The sequence below is a fragment of the Pieris brassicae genome, chromosome 5, assembly GCF_905147105.1.
Source record: "Pieris brassicae chromosome 5, ilPieBrab1.1, whole genome shotgun sequence".
In the NCBI taxonomy this organism is placed as follows: Eukaryota; Metazoa; Arthropoda; class Insecta; order Lepidoptera; family Pieridae; genus Pieris; species Pieris brassicae.
The window spans coordinates 18,300,590-18,319,255 of NC_059669.1; the positions used below are offsets into that span (position 1 = coordinate 18,300,590).

Consider the following 18,666-nt stretch of genomic DNA (forward strand, 5'->3'; position numbering starts at 1 on the left):
TCTCTTAAGTTTGAACCAAGACATTTTTGATCGAATGCTTATGGTATGATTGGCTTCACTAACCAGCATCCAGGTTTCAAAACGTCTTTCTTGTTAGTTTTACACTTTTTCCATAGCAGTCGTTTTCGATTTCCATGACAAGTCCACATAATCGTTCTGCTACGACCTCCAGTAACACTAGGATACGGGAAGGCCGGGAGCTGTCCACTTTTTATTTTATTTATTTTAACTATGTATGTATTTAAAAATTCCAAATATAAAGGTACGCATCTGTATGATAACTACGATAACTACTTTAAGATAGAGATAATATGGTTAAATTTTAAAGTACAAACTTAAATAAAATACAAAACAAATACTGAACTAAAATGTTGGTTCTATTTGATATACAAAAAGTATGTTTATTAACTACTATAAAAAATACAAGATAACTAAAGCAACGAATTCCATATTCTTCATATGAATCGAGTCAGTTTTGTATGCGAGCTTCTAAGCTAGCTAAGCTAAGTCCTATTTCTATGCATGTATGTATGTACGAATTTTTGCGATATTCCATTCGGTAAAACTTAAAAAACTTGTATTATTTATAAATTAGCTTATTGTATTGGCGTGTTATTACCTACTACAAATATTATTATGATAATGTGTTCACATGAAAGGAATTACAGGTAGTAGAAAATCGTATTTAACGGACAAAACGGAAGTAATTGGGAATTTTAGTTCATTCTATCGGCAAACACTTTTAACCTGAAATTATAATTTCTCTTACCCTAATAATACTCAAGACGCCATTGATTAAATGATAAGAAATTGAATAAAACAAAGACATTCCTCGTACTATACAAAAAGCCTCAAATATCACCTGTCAGCATAATAACAAAGCTTCAGACAAAGCTGTAACTTAACAATAAGGTGCCGTAAAATCGAATGAATTTAGACCCGAAAAAGGCTCATTTTTTATGAAGATCGGCTAAAATTGGAAGAGCCACATGTCAGATGACGTCACTTTTAAACCAGTTTCGCGCCAATTCGCAGCTGTCGTCGGCAAAGTGGCTCGGTTTCCAATAATTTACTATTTTTCTTATCGTCCAGCCTCCAAATACACAGTTAAGCTGTGTTTAACTTTTCTAATAACGGACTGCATCTCTGTTAAAAGAAAAAATGACTAAACTAATTATGAGGTATATTATATGTAACATTAAACGAAATTTAATACCTGTAAAGAGTTTGTATTTATGTTCTGTTATTTGCGATTGTCAGCAATGTTTGCCATTCAGATTTGTCTTATTCAACCAAATATAAGAACATGAGTTGACGCTATATCAATAATATAACAATAGCAAACTCTGCCCTGGTTATGTGTCTCCAATAGCCTTGATAACTCTCGCCCTGATTGTCGTCGGCATACTGAACAGAATGTTGATTTCAGAAACCGTCACGTATCAACAACGATTATAATAGAGTTAGTGACAAAACTATGGAAATTGATACCTATATTTACATGTAAAATATTCAACTTTCATTAAATTGAAAGTAAACGAGCCTGACAAGTTTCACGCTTAGGGCGAGGTCTGACATTACCTTTAGAAGATAATCCTCATAATCATAAACAATCCTTTTCCGATATAATAATGTAGATGCGAAAGCGGCTTTATTTTGTATTAGTTTTTTATAGTTTATAGGCAGTTTTTAAGCGCAGATGTTACAGCCCTCAAAAAGAGGCATTCAAAGCTCATTGCGAAAATTACAGTGGAACTTGCTCATAAGAGAAAATGTCATTCCCACTGAAAATACTTATACAATTAATGAGTCTCTTATCATATCATCATCTTATCATCGTAATCTCAATACTAACGTATTTTTGATCTGATAATCAATGCATAATAAACTAAGATGTGGAAAGTTACAAAGTTAGAAATTTGCATAATACGCAAACTTTTACTTTCTTACGGACCAGTCAACTAACATTAAATAAAAACTAGTACTAGATATTGAATTTACAAGTATTTTCTTGTAAAATCCGAGAAGCAAGTTTAGCCAAAATATTAATCGACTCTTAAACGCTTAGTTCGTGCAGCCAACACCATACATATTTCTATTCAATGCTCTTGCTATGACTTTACAATGAATATTTAAATATTGGGCACTTCTTAGAAAACAAAAAATTGTCGATGTATGACAACTACACCAGTCACCCACGCGCCCATAAATTATGCATAAAACAGACGCAAAAATGTGTCCCCAGTGCCTTCCCATTCTAGCCGATTATTACGTAAATATTTTTCCAGCCGAAACTAAATTAAACATCATAGAATGTTATGTTACTCATCCTTTACTCGTAATCTAAGTTGTACATTTTATTACTTAATAATTTTCTTCGTGTAAGTTATTTAAAACGCTTCAGTGATTTAGCCGTGAGAAAACTTGCGCTACTACTCGCACACATATTTATTATAAGCAATTAATTTAATTAACTGTTTGTATAATGTATAATATGTTACATCTTATATCTTCTAATCTAAGGATGATATACGCGAAAATAATAAATAGGTATTTTCCATGTCGATAATGTCGTTGTAGACAATTTGAATTTGAAATTATTGATTGTTTAAATGTTTGTTGCTTAAAGCGCCATCTATTAAAAAGAACAGTAGGTAAGTGTAGATGTTGCCGTACCATGCGAGCGTTGCACAGGCGACGCGTGGCTGGGCGATTCCACGTGATCCCAGATACTTTATCTGTATACGGCCCTCTGCTATAACTATATTAAGCTGTGCAGGGCTAGTGTCAGTCACCCTCCACCCATTTTACTTCATAATTTATTTAAAAAACTGACATCCGACATAAAGCAAACGTGCCTTTGGGAATGTGTTGATTTATAAACAATAAAATGTCTATGTTAGCGGAACCACGACGAAAACAGAAAATAATCAATCTCCGTGCTAAAAATAATGCGTGGAGCAATGATACAAATAAGTTTGGCCAACGCATGTTGGAGAAAATGGGTTGGAGTTCTGGAAAAGGGTTAGGTGCAAAAGAAAATGGAATAGTTGAACATGTGATCGCCAAATACAAGAATGATGACAAAGGTCTTGGTTATGAAGATAAAAATGACCAGTGGACCAAGCATGATGACGATTTCAATGCTTTATTAGCGAATTTATCAAATAGTAAGTACCTATATGTACAGCACATTTATTGTAATTTATTGAAAACCTAAGATATTATATTATCATTTTATTTTTAGATAAAGATGAGACTAAAGAAGTTTTGCATAGTGGAGTTTCATTAGAAACTAAGTCAAAGAAAAGTAAAGCACGTATACACTATCATAAGTTCACTCGAGGTAAAGATTTATCAAGGTACAGTGAAAAAGACCTTGCCAATATCTTTGGAAAAAAAAGCTTTAAGGAAGAAACCATTCCAGATATTGGTAAGGAAGAAATGGAATCAACTGAGAAAATTTTTACTGAAAAGGGCAGCATGGAAGATTACTTTAAATCAAAAATGTCTGCTTTGAAGTCAAAAAAAATATCAAGTGTTGTGAACTGTGATGAAAGCTCTGATTATCCAGATTTTGTATTCCAAGGGTTTTCTTGTATAAAAGAAGATGGAGATAATATAGTAGAGGAAAAAGAATCCTTATTTTACAATAATTCTTATAAAAATAATGAAAATGTTCATGATGACAGAGGAGAAAAATTAACAAAAAAGAAGAAAAAAAAAAGTAAAGAAGAAACCTTTAGTCAAGATTACAATGAGAGGGAAGATTTTGTTCCTCAAGGATCTAATGATGAACCAGACAAAATCTTTTCAAGTTGTTACTCCCCAAATGAATCGGAGGATACAGTTTTGATAAAAAAGAAGAACAAACGTAAAGTTTGTGATAATGAAGTTCAATGTGCAGTCAAACATGATATACCTGATAACAGAAACAAAAAAAGGTCAAAGAAAAAGAATAAAAAAGCGGATTTATTAGAGGTTTCAGAACAAATACTAGCTGATAGTATTGTCAAAGATAATCCTGTACCTAAGAAAAAAAAGAAGAAAAATAAAGAATTATAAATACTTATTTTCTTTTACATAGTATTCCAATTTCTATAGATGATAATATAATTAAAATTTTAAAACCACTGAGTAAAGTAAAATCTTAAGTTTAAGCATGTTATTAGGCAAATAGTATCACCTAGTTATGATATACATAAGTACTTAATTTCATTTTGTTTTTAAAATTGTGATAAAAATGGTCTATTGTTTTAATTGATTTTAACATTTTCATAAAGAGTTGAATAAAGTCGCAATGTACCATTGTACCATGTATGCATAGCAAATACGAGTCGTGAGGTTAATCTATCGACGCATCATATTTTGAATAGTCGCCATCTTGTTTGAGTCGCCATTTGCCATACCGCATACGAGGCACGGCTGGGCAATTGCGCGTTTGTACATTTAAGAAGTTGGAACATGAGTAATAGTGATTACTTGCAATATTTAAAAAAAATCTGATACACGTTTAAAATTATGTTGTGTAACTTAATAATGAGTGTGAAAACTACATCTACTGTTACGTAAATATTGTAAATTGTCAACCTGACATCGTCTGAAACGTCGCAATGTTATAATGGCAGTAGTGTCATGTTTGTCTGAAAATAAAGACACGTGTTTTATTCAGTGCAAAGTAGTGATTTATGTTTAATTTTACTTAAAAAATGGTCGAAAATTGATAATATGGTGATTCAAAACATGAGTGACACACCGCTAAACGAACCAGCGTTATCTGGCTTGGACATGTTCAAAAAATCGAAGAAATCACAAAACCTAAAGAGACGTTCCAGTCAAAATGCCTCCGAACGCTGTCTGAGTACGTCTTCAGATATAATTACTGAAATAAGCAAAGAAGATCTGAATGAACTCCATACAGCTTATAAAAAATGTAAAGAAGTTATAAAAAAAATTGAAACCAAGTATGGACATTTGATACACAAAGATGACATTTTGGAAGAAAATAATACTTTAAACTTATGTACATGTTCTTTTAACAAAAAAATTGTTTTTAATGAAGAAGGACAGCAAGTCACAAGAGATATAGTTCCAGAATTACATATTTGTCCTAAAAAGCCACGATTACTGAATCCGTCAACATATAATCCATTACCTAAGAATCAGCCTAATCTCCTTATTGAGCATGAAGTTGATTCCTTGCCAAGTGATTTAAAAGAGTTATCTGAAATACTAAAAGATGAAACAATTGACATTGCTTACAGAAATAAAATAATACAAAAAATTAAGTTAATTCGTCATGATAATATTAATACTATGAGATATGATAGAAAAATTTTAATAGAAAAATTAAAAGTAAAACCTGATAGTTTATTTAAATTTAAAGGAGCTAATGTATCATCTATTCCTGGATATCCTGTAAAACCTATAGAGGATGCATAAAAATTGTATATTGCTTTTAATGAATCAACATAGTTTATGAGATGTAAAACCTGATCTAAGTTTATATTTCTATAGTCTTGGTATTCATAAAAAAAAACATTGGCCACAATTTGATCATGATTTGTAATGTGAGTAGTACCCTTAAAAAGTTATTTTTATAAGTTACAATTTAACATGTAGTAACATTGTGATATAATTAGTTATTGTGGTGGTGGTATGTATAAATATGCAGATCAAATAGATCTGCTAAAAATGTTTTAAAAAATTGCCATATGCCATATTTATCTCCTTACTTGCTGCCTTATTTAGGTGTTATAACAAATGGTTAATTTTTATTTTTTTAACTTACTTAAAAAATGACAGGAGATTATCCATTTTTTTAGAGTTGGGTTACAATATTAGATATTTACTATGCTTATCTATATAATAAGCTATGGGTTAACATCTGTTAAATCTGTAAAAAATAGAGCATCTAAAATAAGGAAATAGAAATATAGATAAAAAGCTGTTATTAGTTGTAATGTTTCAAATTAATTTATTTTAAGATAATTGTAATACATAAAATTATGTTATAATATGTATTTTACTAGAATATACTCTTATTTTCTATGAAAAATTAATTTTATTTATTGAAAACTGCCCTATCCATAATTTATTACATGTTGTCTTGTAGGAAGACACTTGGCGAGAAAAGATAACCAAATTGCTTATTATTGTTATTGAGGTATTTTCTGTAATTTGAAGCGCATTATTTATAGAAAGTAATCACATACATAAAATGTTACAGTATAAGATTTATGTTTCCAGTATCACTAGCATCTTTACATGGATCTTTTCAATTCCGAAGGTCTAATCTAGTTAGAAAACTGAACTAGTCAGACCAGTTAGAAATTTACATCAACTCTCGAGGGAAAATTCTTAATCAGTCAGTTCAAAATATTTCAAATGTATAACTGCAAAATATTATCTGCATTCTATATTAACACTATGCCTCATAGAATTTGAATCAGTGTGTATTGTGTTTTACTTGCCCACTATAAACCAGCCAGAGATATGCTTTCGTCTTATGTAACAGGAAAAATCCTTTCTGTTAAACATATCACAATGCTTAAGTTAATGTAATTTAAATAAAACCATACATTTAACATTTGGAATGTCCATTGTTTTTAGTTACGTACATTAAATACTATGTAGTTACTTTACAACTTGTCAGTTAAATTTGTGCATTATCACAATCAAATAAGTTTTATTTTAGAATGTAGTTTGTCAACTCTGGCATGGTTTTTGCTGGATTGTAAACAGAATAATGATGTCTTCGCATACCATGTTTTGCGACCACGGCATTGTAATTTGAACATTGGGAAATCTAGGTACTAGGATGTAGGTAACTTATTACGGTCTAAATAATTTATATTGATAAAGGAGATAATTATTTTTTGTCTGTGAATCGTTTCATTCCCTATTCTCGTATAATTCCGTTGCTGGCAAAATTTAAATAGGGAGTGTCAGTGTGATGTCATTCGTACGTCAAAAGTAGCAATTAACCAGACCGTATCATACGTGACGGGCACCGAACCTTCATTTTGTAACACTATACTCCGCAATCCCACCTCTGCACAACGGGGTCACTCATTCATTGACAAACCAGTTTGCTCTAAAGAGATAAAATTCTTCTTTCACAGTATTGTATGGTATTTGCTAAACAAAAAACAATTTGGTCTCGGTGTACCGTACCGTACTCTCATTGAAATTAACACCCATACTTTCAACTCTATATACAGGATGCCCCCTTTCCCATATATTTTTAATTAAATTATTTAAGTGTAGTTTAAGATGGTATACGACTACGACGACTACGTGATTCGTTTACGAAGAAGTTGGATAGGGTAATTTCTGACACACCTTGGTTTGTGGACTAGGTTTTCGCACTTAGACCCTTAATAGGTCCGTTATCCGTACCTGACTCACCTTTCTGAGGGTTGTTATACTACGTTCTTCGCAAAAAGAAATCGGCCTCACTGGTAGTTTCATATTAATAACAGAGTTACAAATATATTAAACTTATCCTTCCCTCCTTAGTATTGTCTTTTGTTAAAATAGCTTTTACACATTAAGAAAAACACTTTTTGAACGGATTAAAGCTATGTATTATTTTTAAAACTTATAGTTATTTACATAATTCTAAATTTAATTTTTTTTCCGACGTTTCGCGTACTTTTCAGTGTGCGTGGTCCCTCCTTACCAAGCTTTGCTTAACACCTTTAGTAAATTTACGATTAATCAATCAGAATGTTATACAAATGACGATATAATATATAATCAAAAATTTAATGGTATTGGTTATAGTTTTTTTAATATGTAAGATTTATATACCACCTGTATAAAACCTTACGGAAGACAGTGAATTCTCATACGTCGCGAGACAGCGTCAACGTAGGACGCGTAATAAACATTACCGGATAGTGTACAACCTATTTGTAATTGTTTATAAATTGTGTTACAGTGTGAATATGAAAATTGACAACTTTGGATTTTACGACAAATCACAGGTATTAAGTACAAATGTAGTGAGTGTAGTAGTTTTAATTGTTTAGTCGATCCAGTTAACTCAAATATATACAATGAAGCTTAACTACTAATAAAGTTAGATTATTTTATAAACATAACTTATTATAGTAAAATAATATATATATATATAATGGTAATAACTGTCAATTCTTGATTTCGGCTCCTAGCGAAAAGTGATATTTATAGCAAAGCACCGGAGGCTTTTCACCTTCTTACTTAATGATTTCGATTAATGAAATTTAAGTAGGAATGTATCATCCCCATGAATTGTGCAAAGAATTTCGTACAACTATAAACAACACAGTTCACAGTTTCTATATAGAAATAAACATTTCTTAGACATTATTTAGAAGATATCTTCTGTGTTAGCTGAGGCCGGCCGTAAAATAATTGATTGTTTGTTAATAAAATCATTATAATTAGTATGTCATAACTTGAGATTCTATTATTGCCCACATATGTTTTGTTGCATATAAACTTAGGCGTAGGTGTTATGCGTAGGACTAACCTATAGCGCCGTAATTTACTGTCAATAACATTTTATAACATGCACATAATTATTATATAACAAGGTTATAATAATAAGAAAGCGACTCTCGTGCGTTTGCTGACTGTTCATTGCTCTTTTAAGGCGCTTCATACCTTTCGGAGATCTGGGATTCTATATCCGGGAAGTATCAAAGCATACATAAATATATTACAAGATATATGAGAGTGTAATATGCAAATCTAGTTGGAATGAAATCACCCTTTTCTGGAAAAGTAAATAGAAAAATCATATCTAATGACTCTAGAATTTGGCATCAAAAATAGATTAACACCTATTATTTTAGATTAAGTTTCGGAATTCTATATATTTTCAGTGTTATTTTATCTTTGTAGATTTCGTCATGCACTTGCATTTTTCACACTTTCTATTTTTTTGCGTGTGTTTTCCTTACTACGGTTGCCTGGAAGAGATCGCTCGTTAGCGATTACGCCGCCCTCTGCATGCCTAATAGTTTATGTTATTTGTTTTTATATTAACGAACGTTTTAATAAATAGATAATATTATTCGTAATAGATCACGTTTATTTAGGTAAATAATGTGTTGCTAAATCGTTCATGCGGAAGTGTGTTTCTTCCCTGGCGACTTGACATTTTATTAATACGATTATTAATTCTAAAAAAAAATACATTTAATAATATTTAGTTACCTTTTTGAAATGATAACTAGAACCGTGTTAAAATAGCATTGGTAATGATTTAGGCGTCACTCATTCACAATCTACTTATTGTCTTACAAAATAAGTAGATCTTAAGACGTCACAAGGTTTTTAACTGGCTTCATAACATTCCTACATTCGTTAAAATAGTGTATATTTTCTTTATGACTTTACTGCCATTTTAAAAAGGGTCTTTAAACCGGTGCATTTCTGAACAAAGCAAGTAGTTACTTTGTGGTCTGATGCGAACCCTAGATAATTGAAAACCAGGAATCCTTTAAATAACTGTGCCCTTATGATTGCAAGTACTATGTTCATACCGTTGTATGATCTGTATATAGTCTGCACAAATACTAATAGAATATTTTATACCTCATTTCTTAATAACTTACAGCTTTTTCTACTTTTTTATTACGGAAAATTACGAGTAGTACGAGAAAATTAAACACAATGACAGATATTATACTCCTGACACATTTTTAATTCTTTTTATAAATCCACCATTATATTCTTTGAAGTTAGCATATAAACCCCATAATAAATCTTAAGCTTAACATAGTTAGCGTAATGCATCGAAAAGCTATGATTCAAAATGATTGCAATATGCATCTGGGTGTGTCAGTCTCCTGACCGTGAGAAGTCGCCTTCAAAGGCCATATTATATCTAATACAATTCTATTAGTACGTGAAAGTTTCAAGGTGTACAAACGAAGTTAATATAGGATATGCATTTTGTAAGGCCGATCTTAATCCGTTTCTTAAAGAAGCTTATTGTATGGTTTTTCTTAATTATATCTAGAGAAGTACTTATCGATTTTATTTGTATACTAAAGAAAAATGTTCTATGATCACAGTATTTCATCTAGGTTTGATTAATTCGTATTAACATTTTATATCTCTAGTTTGGTCGTCGATAAATTCGTTTACACATAGTCTCCAGCAGTGTGACATTTTTTATGTAGTTGATAAAAAGCTATACCAAAGGCACTCCATATAATGACAATATTTCTCGGAATCAAGCAAACGTATTATAATCGAATCAACAGTTACTGCTTTGTAATTCAACACAATGCGTTGCTTATCGTCTCAATTCGCTGAAGACCTCAAAACCAATTTGCGTACATTCCGGACGCCACAACAATATTTAATATACCTCAGCCTTATCTTCTGTCTTAGAATTACGTGTTACGAGAGACTTTTCCAATTGACATACACAAGAAATAAAAACCGTTTTAGTAATTTTAGCTTAAAATAACCTAAATGATTATCTGTAGCAGTTTTGAAAACAATATGTTAAAATATCGTTTGAAATATTATATTCGTTTATTTACACGATAATATGATACACAAATGATATAATATGTATGCATTTATAGTTGAAATACTATAGCATAGGTGAATAAGGTTGACACTATAATGAGCTTACTTAAGCTTACGAATAAACTTATATCATTGCTTTCCAGTAATTGGTAATGTAATATCTATCACTTATACTTTTCATATTATTCAGCAATTATTTATGATGATTTTTATTTTATCTTCCTCTGTTTAGAAGTATCAACAAATTTGTGTTTTTTAATATTGCGTTCCCATTCAACTGTTGTTTGGATGATATTAGTAGGTAACTAATTGTGTTATTGTTAAATGATATTATACGTATTTTATTCATATTAAATAGGATAACTTATGGTAATTATTCAGTTTTACACTTAACTACACGCATTAAAAAGGAGAGAAAAGCTTTAATCTTATGTTTCAGGCAACTAGCTTTTAGATACATATAAGTATATAGCAAGATTTGTTCGCTAGTGATAAAGCTTACAAAAAGTTGCAAGAATGCGGAGTTAATATTCCTACGTGCACTCGTACTTAAATCATTTTGAGTATAATAGCCTTTTTGAGTTTTGATTAATAAGAATTTATTACATTTAGTCGTAGTCAATTCGCTCGAAACATTCGGGGATTATGATGGCAAATATGATTATTATGAACATACAAAATGCGTGACAATATTTTTTTTAATACTATACAGCAAAACCAGTTTCAATCGATTTTCTAGGGACTGAGGAGTTAAAAAAACATGTTTAGCAGAAAAGTAAGTGTTATGGCTCCTCAGGGACTGACGTAATATAGTTTGCTTCTTTTAAAATTTATGTTACGTTAGCTTAACTTGAATGTACTTAATAACCAAGGACTCGTGTTCTTTCAGACGGCAGAAAGAAATTCCGGCTGGGAGACTCACAGAGTGCGTTTAAACAGAGTCCCGAGCTATGGATTCGGTATCGCAGTATCTGGGGGCAGAGACAACCCCCACTTTGCTAGTGGCGACCCTTCGATTGCAGTGTCTGATGTCCTGCGAGGAGGACCTGCGGAAGATAAATTACAGTAAGTAATGTTTTACTATCTACCCACACTTTTAGTACACACTACAATTCATTCGAAAAAATACTTTGGAAGTGTATAAGAGATGTTTTGCTAGACATACGTAATATCTATTTATAATTTTGACTGGTTAGTGAATAAAGCCGTAAAATACTATCGTTATGTTTTTGTATAGGTATCACAAGGAGATTGAACCTCGCAACACATCATTGGTAATTTTCAAAAGTTTTTGGTAAAGTTCTTATTAGAGAAAGAGAAAATATAGCTGCTAATCGCTTTGAATAAACAGTATTAATCCAAAGTAAAGAGCAGTGTTGACTTAGTGGCTTCAGCGTGCCACTCTCAGAGGTAGTAGGTACGATCCACGGCTGTGCACCCATGGACTTTCTTTGTATATGCGCATTTAAGGGTGAAGGAAAGCATTTTGACGAAATCGGCTTGCCCTAGACCCAAAAAGTCGACAGCGTGCGTCAAGCACAGGCTGATCACCTACTTGCCTATTAGTTTGACAAATGATCATGAAACAGATACAGAAATCTGAGGCCCAGACCTGAAAAAGGTTGTAGTGCCGGCGATGTATTAAATTATCCACAGTAAAAGATGGTCATCAATAGGTTGTTTGTGTTGGCCAGGGAAAATTTTATATTTACGTCCGATTACAAACGACTGAGAATATATTTACAATGTTAAACGAAACACAGTCTGCACCTTGTCCTGTTAAACAGTTCCAAGGCTCTACTTCCATTATTTTAGTTTATTAATACAGACGACGTATGGGGCATCAAACTCGAGATGTTACCCATTAGACACTGTAGGGCGTTCGGCCAATTGTATCAAATTGCAAAATAGCCAACCGCTATGTCTCTATATTATGTTACGAATTGACGTCCCGGACTCTATAGTCCTGCCACTACCACCTGTACTACCACTTAGCTCCTGTTTCTGTTTATAAAACACGAGATATATGTTGCTTTTTAGAGCACTTTACTCGTTCATAGAAAATCTACGACTCAAGAATTACTAAAGGCTTCTACTTTTTCAGGGTTAATGACAGGATAGTATCAGTTAATGGCGTACCCCTAGAGAATGTGGAGTACGCGCGAGCAGTGCAAGTGTTACGGGAATCTGGGGCTACAGTTTCCCTTGTAGTGAGAAGACGAGCACCCGCACCACCACCAACAGCACCTACCTCCATCAAGCTGGCTCTGACGAGGAATGGGAAGAAGGAAGGTACGTACCGTAGATATTGTTTCTTTTCAAATTTAAGTTATGTACTGAACATAAAAGATGTCTCGTGACCCTTCAACAGGATACAGACCAATATGTGTTTTTGATTATATGTCATCAGTCTTGCCTTTAGTTTCGAAAAAATGATTGTCTCATCGGGGATCGAACGTTATTCCTCCGAATCACAAGCGCGTTATCAGTCAAACAATTAGTAAAAGCATGTTGATTATTTAATAAGATTACAGAAACTTCTAAAATGTATGTATAAAAGAGTTGCTATGACGTAAATATCTCGCTTATGTGTTATATAACATATTAGATATAAAGGTATGTTAATTATGACATTAATTATATTTGAAACATCAAGTATTAGTCAACATACCTACTCATTGATCGGTAAAACTATTGACGTAATCTTTACAATCACATCACTGTGTGAATGTACTTTAACATAGCAACTGTGTCGTTGAATGTTATTAATTGTAAAAATATTACATGTGTTATAATGTATACAAATCTTTTCCAAAAATATCTTAATTTCCCTAGAAATTGTCGAAATCCGAATTGAACGTAAACTAATCTAGACGAAGTCTGATGTTAAGTTCCATATTTACTAACCATAAGGGACCTAGGAGGGATAGTTAGACTCGTATATTTTTGAGTCATGCCAGTTTGCTCACGATTTGTTCCTTCTCTGAATAAACTCGAAATATACAAATAGGATAACCATTAGTGTATGGCTGTACAGCTCCAGACTTGAGCTGTGCCACTGGGCCAACACTGTTCTGAGTTATGACAGCCACAGTCTTTTTCTGAACTATAAACTTCTTTTATAAATAATGGATTGACATTTCCGAAACCAAAAATGCTTAGCAAACAAAAGAAAGTTACTACAACTAATAACATACTTTCAGACTTTGGAGTCGTGCTTGGGTGCAAAATATATGTCAAAGAGTTGACGATGCGCGCTCGTGAACAATTGAACCAGGCAGGGCAGGGCCTCTGCGAGGGTGATGTGATCTCTCGAATTAATAACACACCAGTAACAGATGCCATGACACTGAAAGAAGCAAAGAAATTAATAGATTCCTGCAAAGATCGACTTAATTTGGTCATCACAAGGGAACTTATAAGAGAAGAGACCGTCAGTAATGGAAATTATCATAACAACTATAGTAGTTTAGGTGAGTGAAAATATATTGTAAGCAAAATATGGATATCGCCATTAAACATAGTTAAATTCATTTTATTTATATTGGATTCGACTTGAGAGAAATAAAAAAATAACTTAATTCATACATACGGCTTTATTATAGAATTATGGACATTGAGTGCGATATTTATTACCTTGTTACCATGGTAACAAGGTTCCTTTACTCTATTGTTTTATAATGAGGCTGATTATAAATTACAAGCAAGCAAGAGTCGAATTCTAAAAAAATCTATATTTTTCGGCACTTAACAAATGTTTAATTAATTAATAATTAAAATAATATATGTTTAATAAAATTAACACAGAAGCGACACCACACAATACATACCCGAACAACAGTGGGGAATCTCTTTCGTCTCCGTACTCAAGCAGCGGGCAGAACTTGTACGTAGCAGCTCCAGTCCGAGGGTCGGATAATCGCCGAGGCCAAATGTCATTGGACGATCAGCCACCGAGACCACCACCTCCTAGGAATGATGGTAAAAATATATTTGTCTTTTGTTAAAATAGTTTTTATACATTAAGAAAAACACTTTTTGAACGGATTAAAGCTATTATCTGTATTGATTGAATCGATATCAACTTCGGGGCAATAAATTCAGATAAAACAACTTTCTCTGCAGCTGTGATACTTTTGACATTTAACAACTTTTGTCTTCAGTCAACGTGACAGCGTGCGTGACGCTGAAAAGCACGCGAAACGTCGGAAAAAATATAAAATTTAGAATTATGTAAATAATTATAAGTTTTTAATAATAATAGATAGCTTTAATCCGTTCAAAAAGTGTTTTTCTTAAAATATATATTTGTAAATACGAAAAACATCTATTAAAGTTTTAATTTGTACAAATAATTTCTAAACATTTTTAAGATTAACTGTTAATTTAAATTTTTTATATATTTTATCACTTCAAAAGCGTATCTTATCTACAATGACCTACTTATTGTGTTATAGAAATACACTCAGGATTTGAAGTTAGGAATTTACATTAAATAATAATAATAATTTATTTATTGTCCCCCATATAATAGTTACAACAATAAATAAGATTACAGTTGAAACGCACGTCTTATGTGCCGAATATTCTAATATTCCGTATTTCAAACTATAAGAAAGATACTAAAAGAAGGAAAAGAGAATATTAAGCCACATCATATAACATCTACCGCATTTAATATGGGGAGTGTTCAGAGAAGTTGTTAGGATTAATACCTGCAGCTGAGTTTCATCATCGGACATCGAGGCAGAATACTACATCCCGTATCACCTCGACGTCCACCGTCCACAACTGAGTGTTTTTCAAGGCAGTGTTTTCCGCGCACCACCACTATGTCGAAGCAGCTGCCCACTGAAGTGTTTCCGGACCAATTCGAGTGTCCATGGGCAATCTTATCACTCAATTGTTAATTAACAAAATCAGCCTCTTAATTTAGTCCATTTCTCTATTACGCCCTGCACTGACCTCTCTGCATCCACTAGCCAATCTCCTTGATGATTTCGTCAGCCCCACCGGTTGGTGGTCGGTGACGGCGCGGTTTTGTTCTGCCGAGGTCTCTAATTAAAGGAGCCTGGGGAACCGTCGGTTCTTGTCCATGCGCGCTAAATTTAATTACTTTGAAAGAAAACAAATTTTTTTAACCGGATTAAAGCTATTTGTATTATTATATGTAATTATAACATAATTTTAAATGTAAACGAAACGTCGGTAAAATTTAAATTTAAAATTATGTAGGTTAAAAAAAAATTATTTCAATGTGTAAAAGCTGTTATGTTAACCAAAGACAATACTATCTTTAATTACTTTAACAATTTTCGAAAAAATAATATGTATATATATATATATATATATATATATAAAATAATGCCCTTTTTTAAGAAAGGGGAGACTTCGATACTCCCCTGCTGCTTAGCTACTCGGTCACATATCTGCCTGGCTGCGTGCCTGATAGGCTAGGATGTAGGTCTTGTTTATAACAGTACAGTAAATTAGGAGTTGTAAATGCTCTAGCTGATAGAGGTGAAACGTTTGCTTTACTTATTAATTTCTATTACAATAATAAACTACTTTAAAATGTGATAGGGATTGTTAACCATTACATCATTCAACCATGCAGATTTTGTAAATAAAAGTAAAAAGAGCATGACCGTTTATAGAGCGACGCCTGCGCCCGGCAGTAAATTAAGAGCAATTTCTTTTTTTTAATGAAGTTCATAACTACATTAAGTTAAAATTTTAAGTTATTTTGTGTTTTTATCTTGTCTTTTTGTGGAGTTTATATCTTTATTTATTTTTATATATAGTAGTTTTTCTTTTTTTCTTCCAACTTCGATTTTGTTCCCTCTGGAGTAGTGACTCTTGGGCTGTGCGCTTCAAGTGCACAGGTACTTATATCAAATTTAAGTTGGTGCCTGGTACATAGTACCGGTGATTCCAGGTGCTTTCGTCGACAAAAAAGTATCGCAACAGCGAGGAAATGCTGCCAGCGTTATAGGTACACTGCCACACGGACTAAACTTTTAATTTGTTCTAATTATCCTTTTATTATTTTTTATATGTATATAGGTGGTTAAAAATATTTGATTACATTGTTTATAACTTAGTTATATTACTCGTACGTCTCTGTCAAATAAATTTTACATACATTTATGTAGATAGATAGATATTTTGATTTTAGAATACGGTTCGTATAAAAACAAAAGCTATTGAACAATACGTAATAAAGTTGTTAATTTGTTTACAGATTACTACAGCAGTCGAAGACAGCTTTACGAAGAAGATGGCATGAGTAATCAAAGAAATAAACCACAGTAAGTTAATTTAACAAGAAATACTAAAACCAACTATAATTAATATAAGCATTTTTTTAAACTGGAACTTGACGTCAATTGCTTTAAGGCTTGATCAACATTATATGCCGTTCCCAGTCCGATCTCGGTCTGGTGAAATATTCTTAGTATATGATAGGGATTCTGGCTTTTTTTATTAAATTTGAAACTCTTACGGTTAGTATAAATTTGTAGTTATCTTTCATTTACTAATACATTACCAGTTTAGATCGGACCGTGAACGGCAGTATAGTGTGTATTCATTATTATAACTCTATCCTATAGACGCTTAATAAATAACATATGTCTCCGGTAACCTGTAGAACGGTAAAAGTAACCGTTTTGGCATGAACTCTAGTTTCCTTAAAAATATAACGAGACGCAAAGATGTATCTTTCATTAATAAATAATGCAACGATTCCAAAATGTCATAACAATTGTATTGTTTTAGGACTGAGCCGAGACTAATAAGCTTCCAGAAGGAAGGATCAGTGGGTCTTCGTCTTTGTGGCGGGAATAGGTCTGGCGTGTTTGTGTCAGGCGTGCAGCCAGCCAGTCCTGCCGCCTTGCAAGGCCTGCAGCCCGCTGATAAGATACTCAAGGTAATCTATATAAATAAAAATGTATCGCAAAATATGTTACGTTATTATGTATAATTCGAGAATTTTATTTTGAACCTGGAGGACGGAATTTTACGGAGAATAATTATAAATATATTCCGGTAAATCGTACAGTATGGTGTAACAAAAGGTTTCAGATATTAGTATATAGCTCCTAAAAAGGTAGGTATTAATCATAGTATTGTCTATTGCTAACATAGCTTTTATACATTGAAAGAAGTTATACTTTTGACATTCAACACCTTTTGTCTTTAGTCACCGTGACCACGCACGCTGTAAAGCACGCGAAACGTCGGAAAAATTTAAATTTAAAATTATGTAAAATAATTAAATTAACTACGTTACATACATTCTATATAACGACAAATCTCCTCATTTTTTTACATATTATTTTTACAATTTGCAAGCTAAAAGTTTGGTTAAATATAAGGGCGCCTTTAAGTAATATTTGCGCTTTTATCATGCCTCACACTTACACATATGATTAAGTCTTCGTAGCCATTAAAAGTGTTTGCCGCGTGCCAATATCAAAGTTACGAAAATCTATAAGTTTTTAATTTTGATAAGGTCTACATATTAACTTTCGGTGTAAAGATTGACATAAATAAAGCCTAAGACTTTCAGACTTTTATTCAACGTAATCTAACTAAATCTAAAGAACTGTCTATAAATTTTTGCAGAACTCAAGACAGGCTAAAAATACTTTTTACATACGCAATAAAGGCTAATTTTGTTTAAATATATCAAAATACAGGTGAACGATATGGAAATGAAGGGTGTGACCCGCGAAGAAGCGGTCCTCTTTCTGCTGAGTCTGCAGGACCGAATTGATCTCATCGTGCAGCATTCGCCTGAAGAATACAACTCTGTTGTTAGTGGACAAATGCGTGAGTAATTTGAATATCGCTTATCGCGATATTGAGGTTGTAGGGGAACCAGATTTTACATATAATTTTACCAATAAAAAAGGCTATATTATATAACAATTAATTGTTTATTGGGTCAAATTTGTCCCTTATTTGGTGGAGAACTTTTTTAGTTGCAACACTTATGAAATGTCAGAATTGTACGGAATTAAAAATCCGAGTATATGCTATATATAGTTTTTCGAGTTCAAATTTGCAAAATTGACGTACGAAACTGTTGCTTACAAACGTTGAAACATATATGATTGAGTTCTA

The 18,666-nt window shown here is 32.4% G+C and overlaps 3 protein-coding genes across 13 annotated transcripts in view; all 3 read left to right on the forward strand.

The window, feature by feature from the left end:
• Positions 1 to 18,666, forward strand: part of LOC123709320 (tight junction protein ZO-1-like) — an 81,998-nt gene that overhangs the window by 44,935 nt on the left and 18,397 nt on the right. For 10 of the 11 annotated variants that reach the window (XR_006753716.1, XM_045660547.1, XM_045660548.1 and 7 more), the window contains 7 exons: positions 11,426 to 11,601; positions 12,641 to 12,828; positions 13,740 to 14,009; positions 14,344 to 14,517; positions 16,781 to 16,847; positions 17,317 to 17,467; positions 18,240 to 18,372. Coding sequence is in view for 10 of the 11 variants with exons in the window: in XM_045660547.1 (XP_045516503.1) it covers positions 11,426 to 11,601; positions 12,641 to 12,828; positions 13,740 to 14,009; positions 14,344 to 14,517; positions 16,781 to 16,847; positions 17,317 to 17,467; positions 18,240 to 18,372 (1,159 nt within the window). In the remaining variant the exon portion in view is untranslated. Of the gene's footprint in view, positions 1 to 7,869; positions 7,992 to 11,425; positions 11,602 to 12,640; positions 12,829 to 13,739; positions 14,010 to 14,343; positions 14,518 to 16,780; positions 16,848 to 17,316; positions 17,468 to 18,239; positions 18,373 to 18,666 lie in introns of those variants that run through there. The other variant, XM_045660553.1, reaches the window with a different exon arrangement.
• On the forward strand, positions 2,756 to 4,068 carry LOC123709322 (PIN2/TERF1-interacting telomerase inhibitor 1). The gene is made up of 2 exons (XM_045660558.1): positions 2,756 to 3,170; positions 3,248 to 4,068. The coding sequence occupies exons 1-2, from the start codon at positions 2,891 to 2,893 to the stop codon at positions 4,063 to 4,065; spliced, it is 1,098 nt and encodes a 365-aa protein (XP_045516514.1). The 5' UTR covers positions 2,756 to 2,890; the 3' UTR covers positions 4,066 to 4,068.
• Positions 4,131 to 5,502, forward strand: LOC123709323. The gene has a single exon (XM_045660559.1). It carries the CDS (start codon positions 4,729 to 4,731, stop codon positions 5,440 to 5,442), a length of 714 nt encoding a protein of 237 aa, XP_045516515.1. The 5' UTR covers positions 4,131 to 4,728; the 3' UTR covers positions 5,443 to 5,502.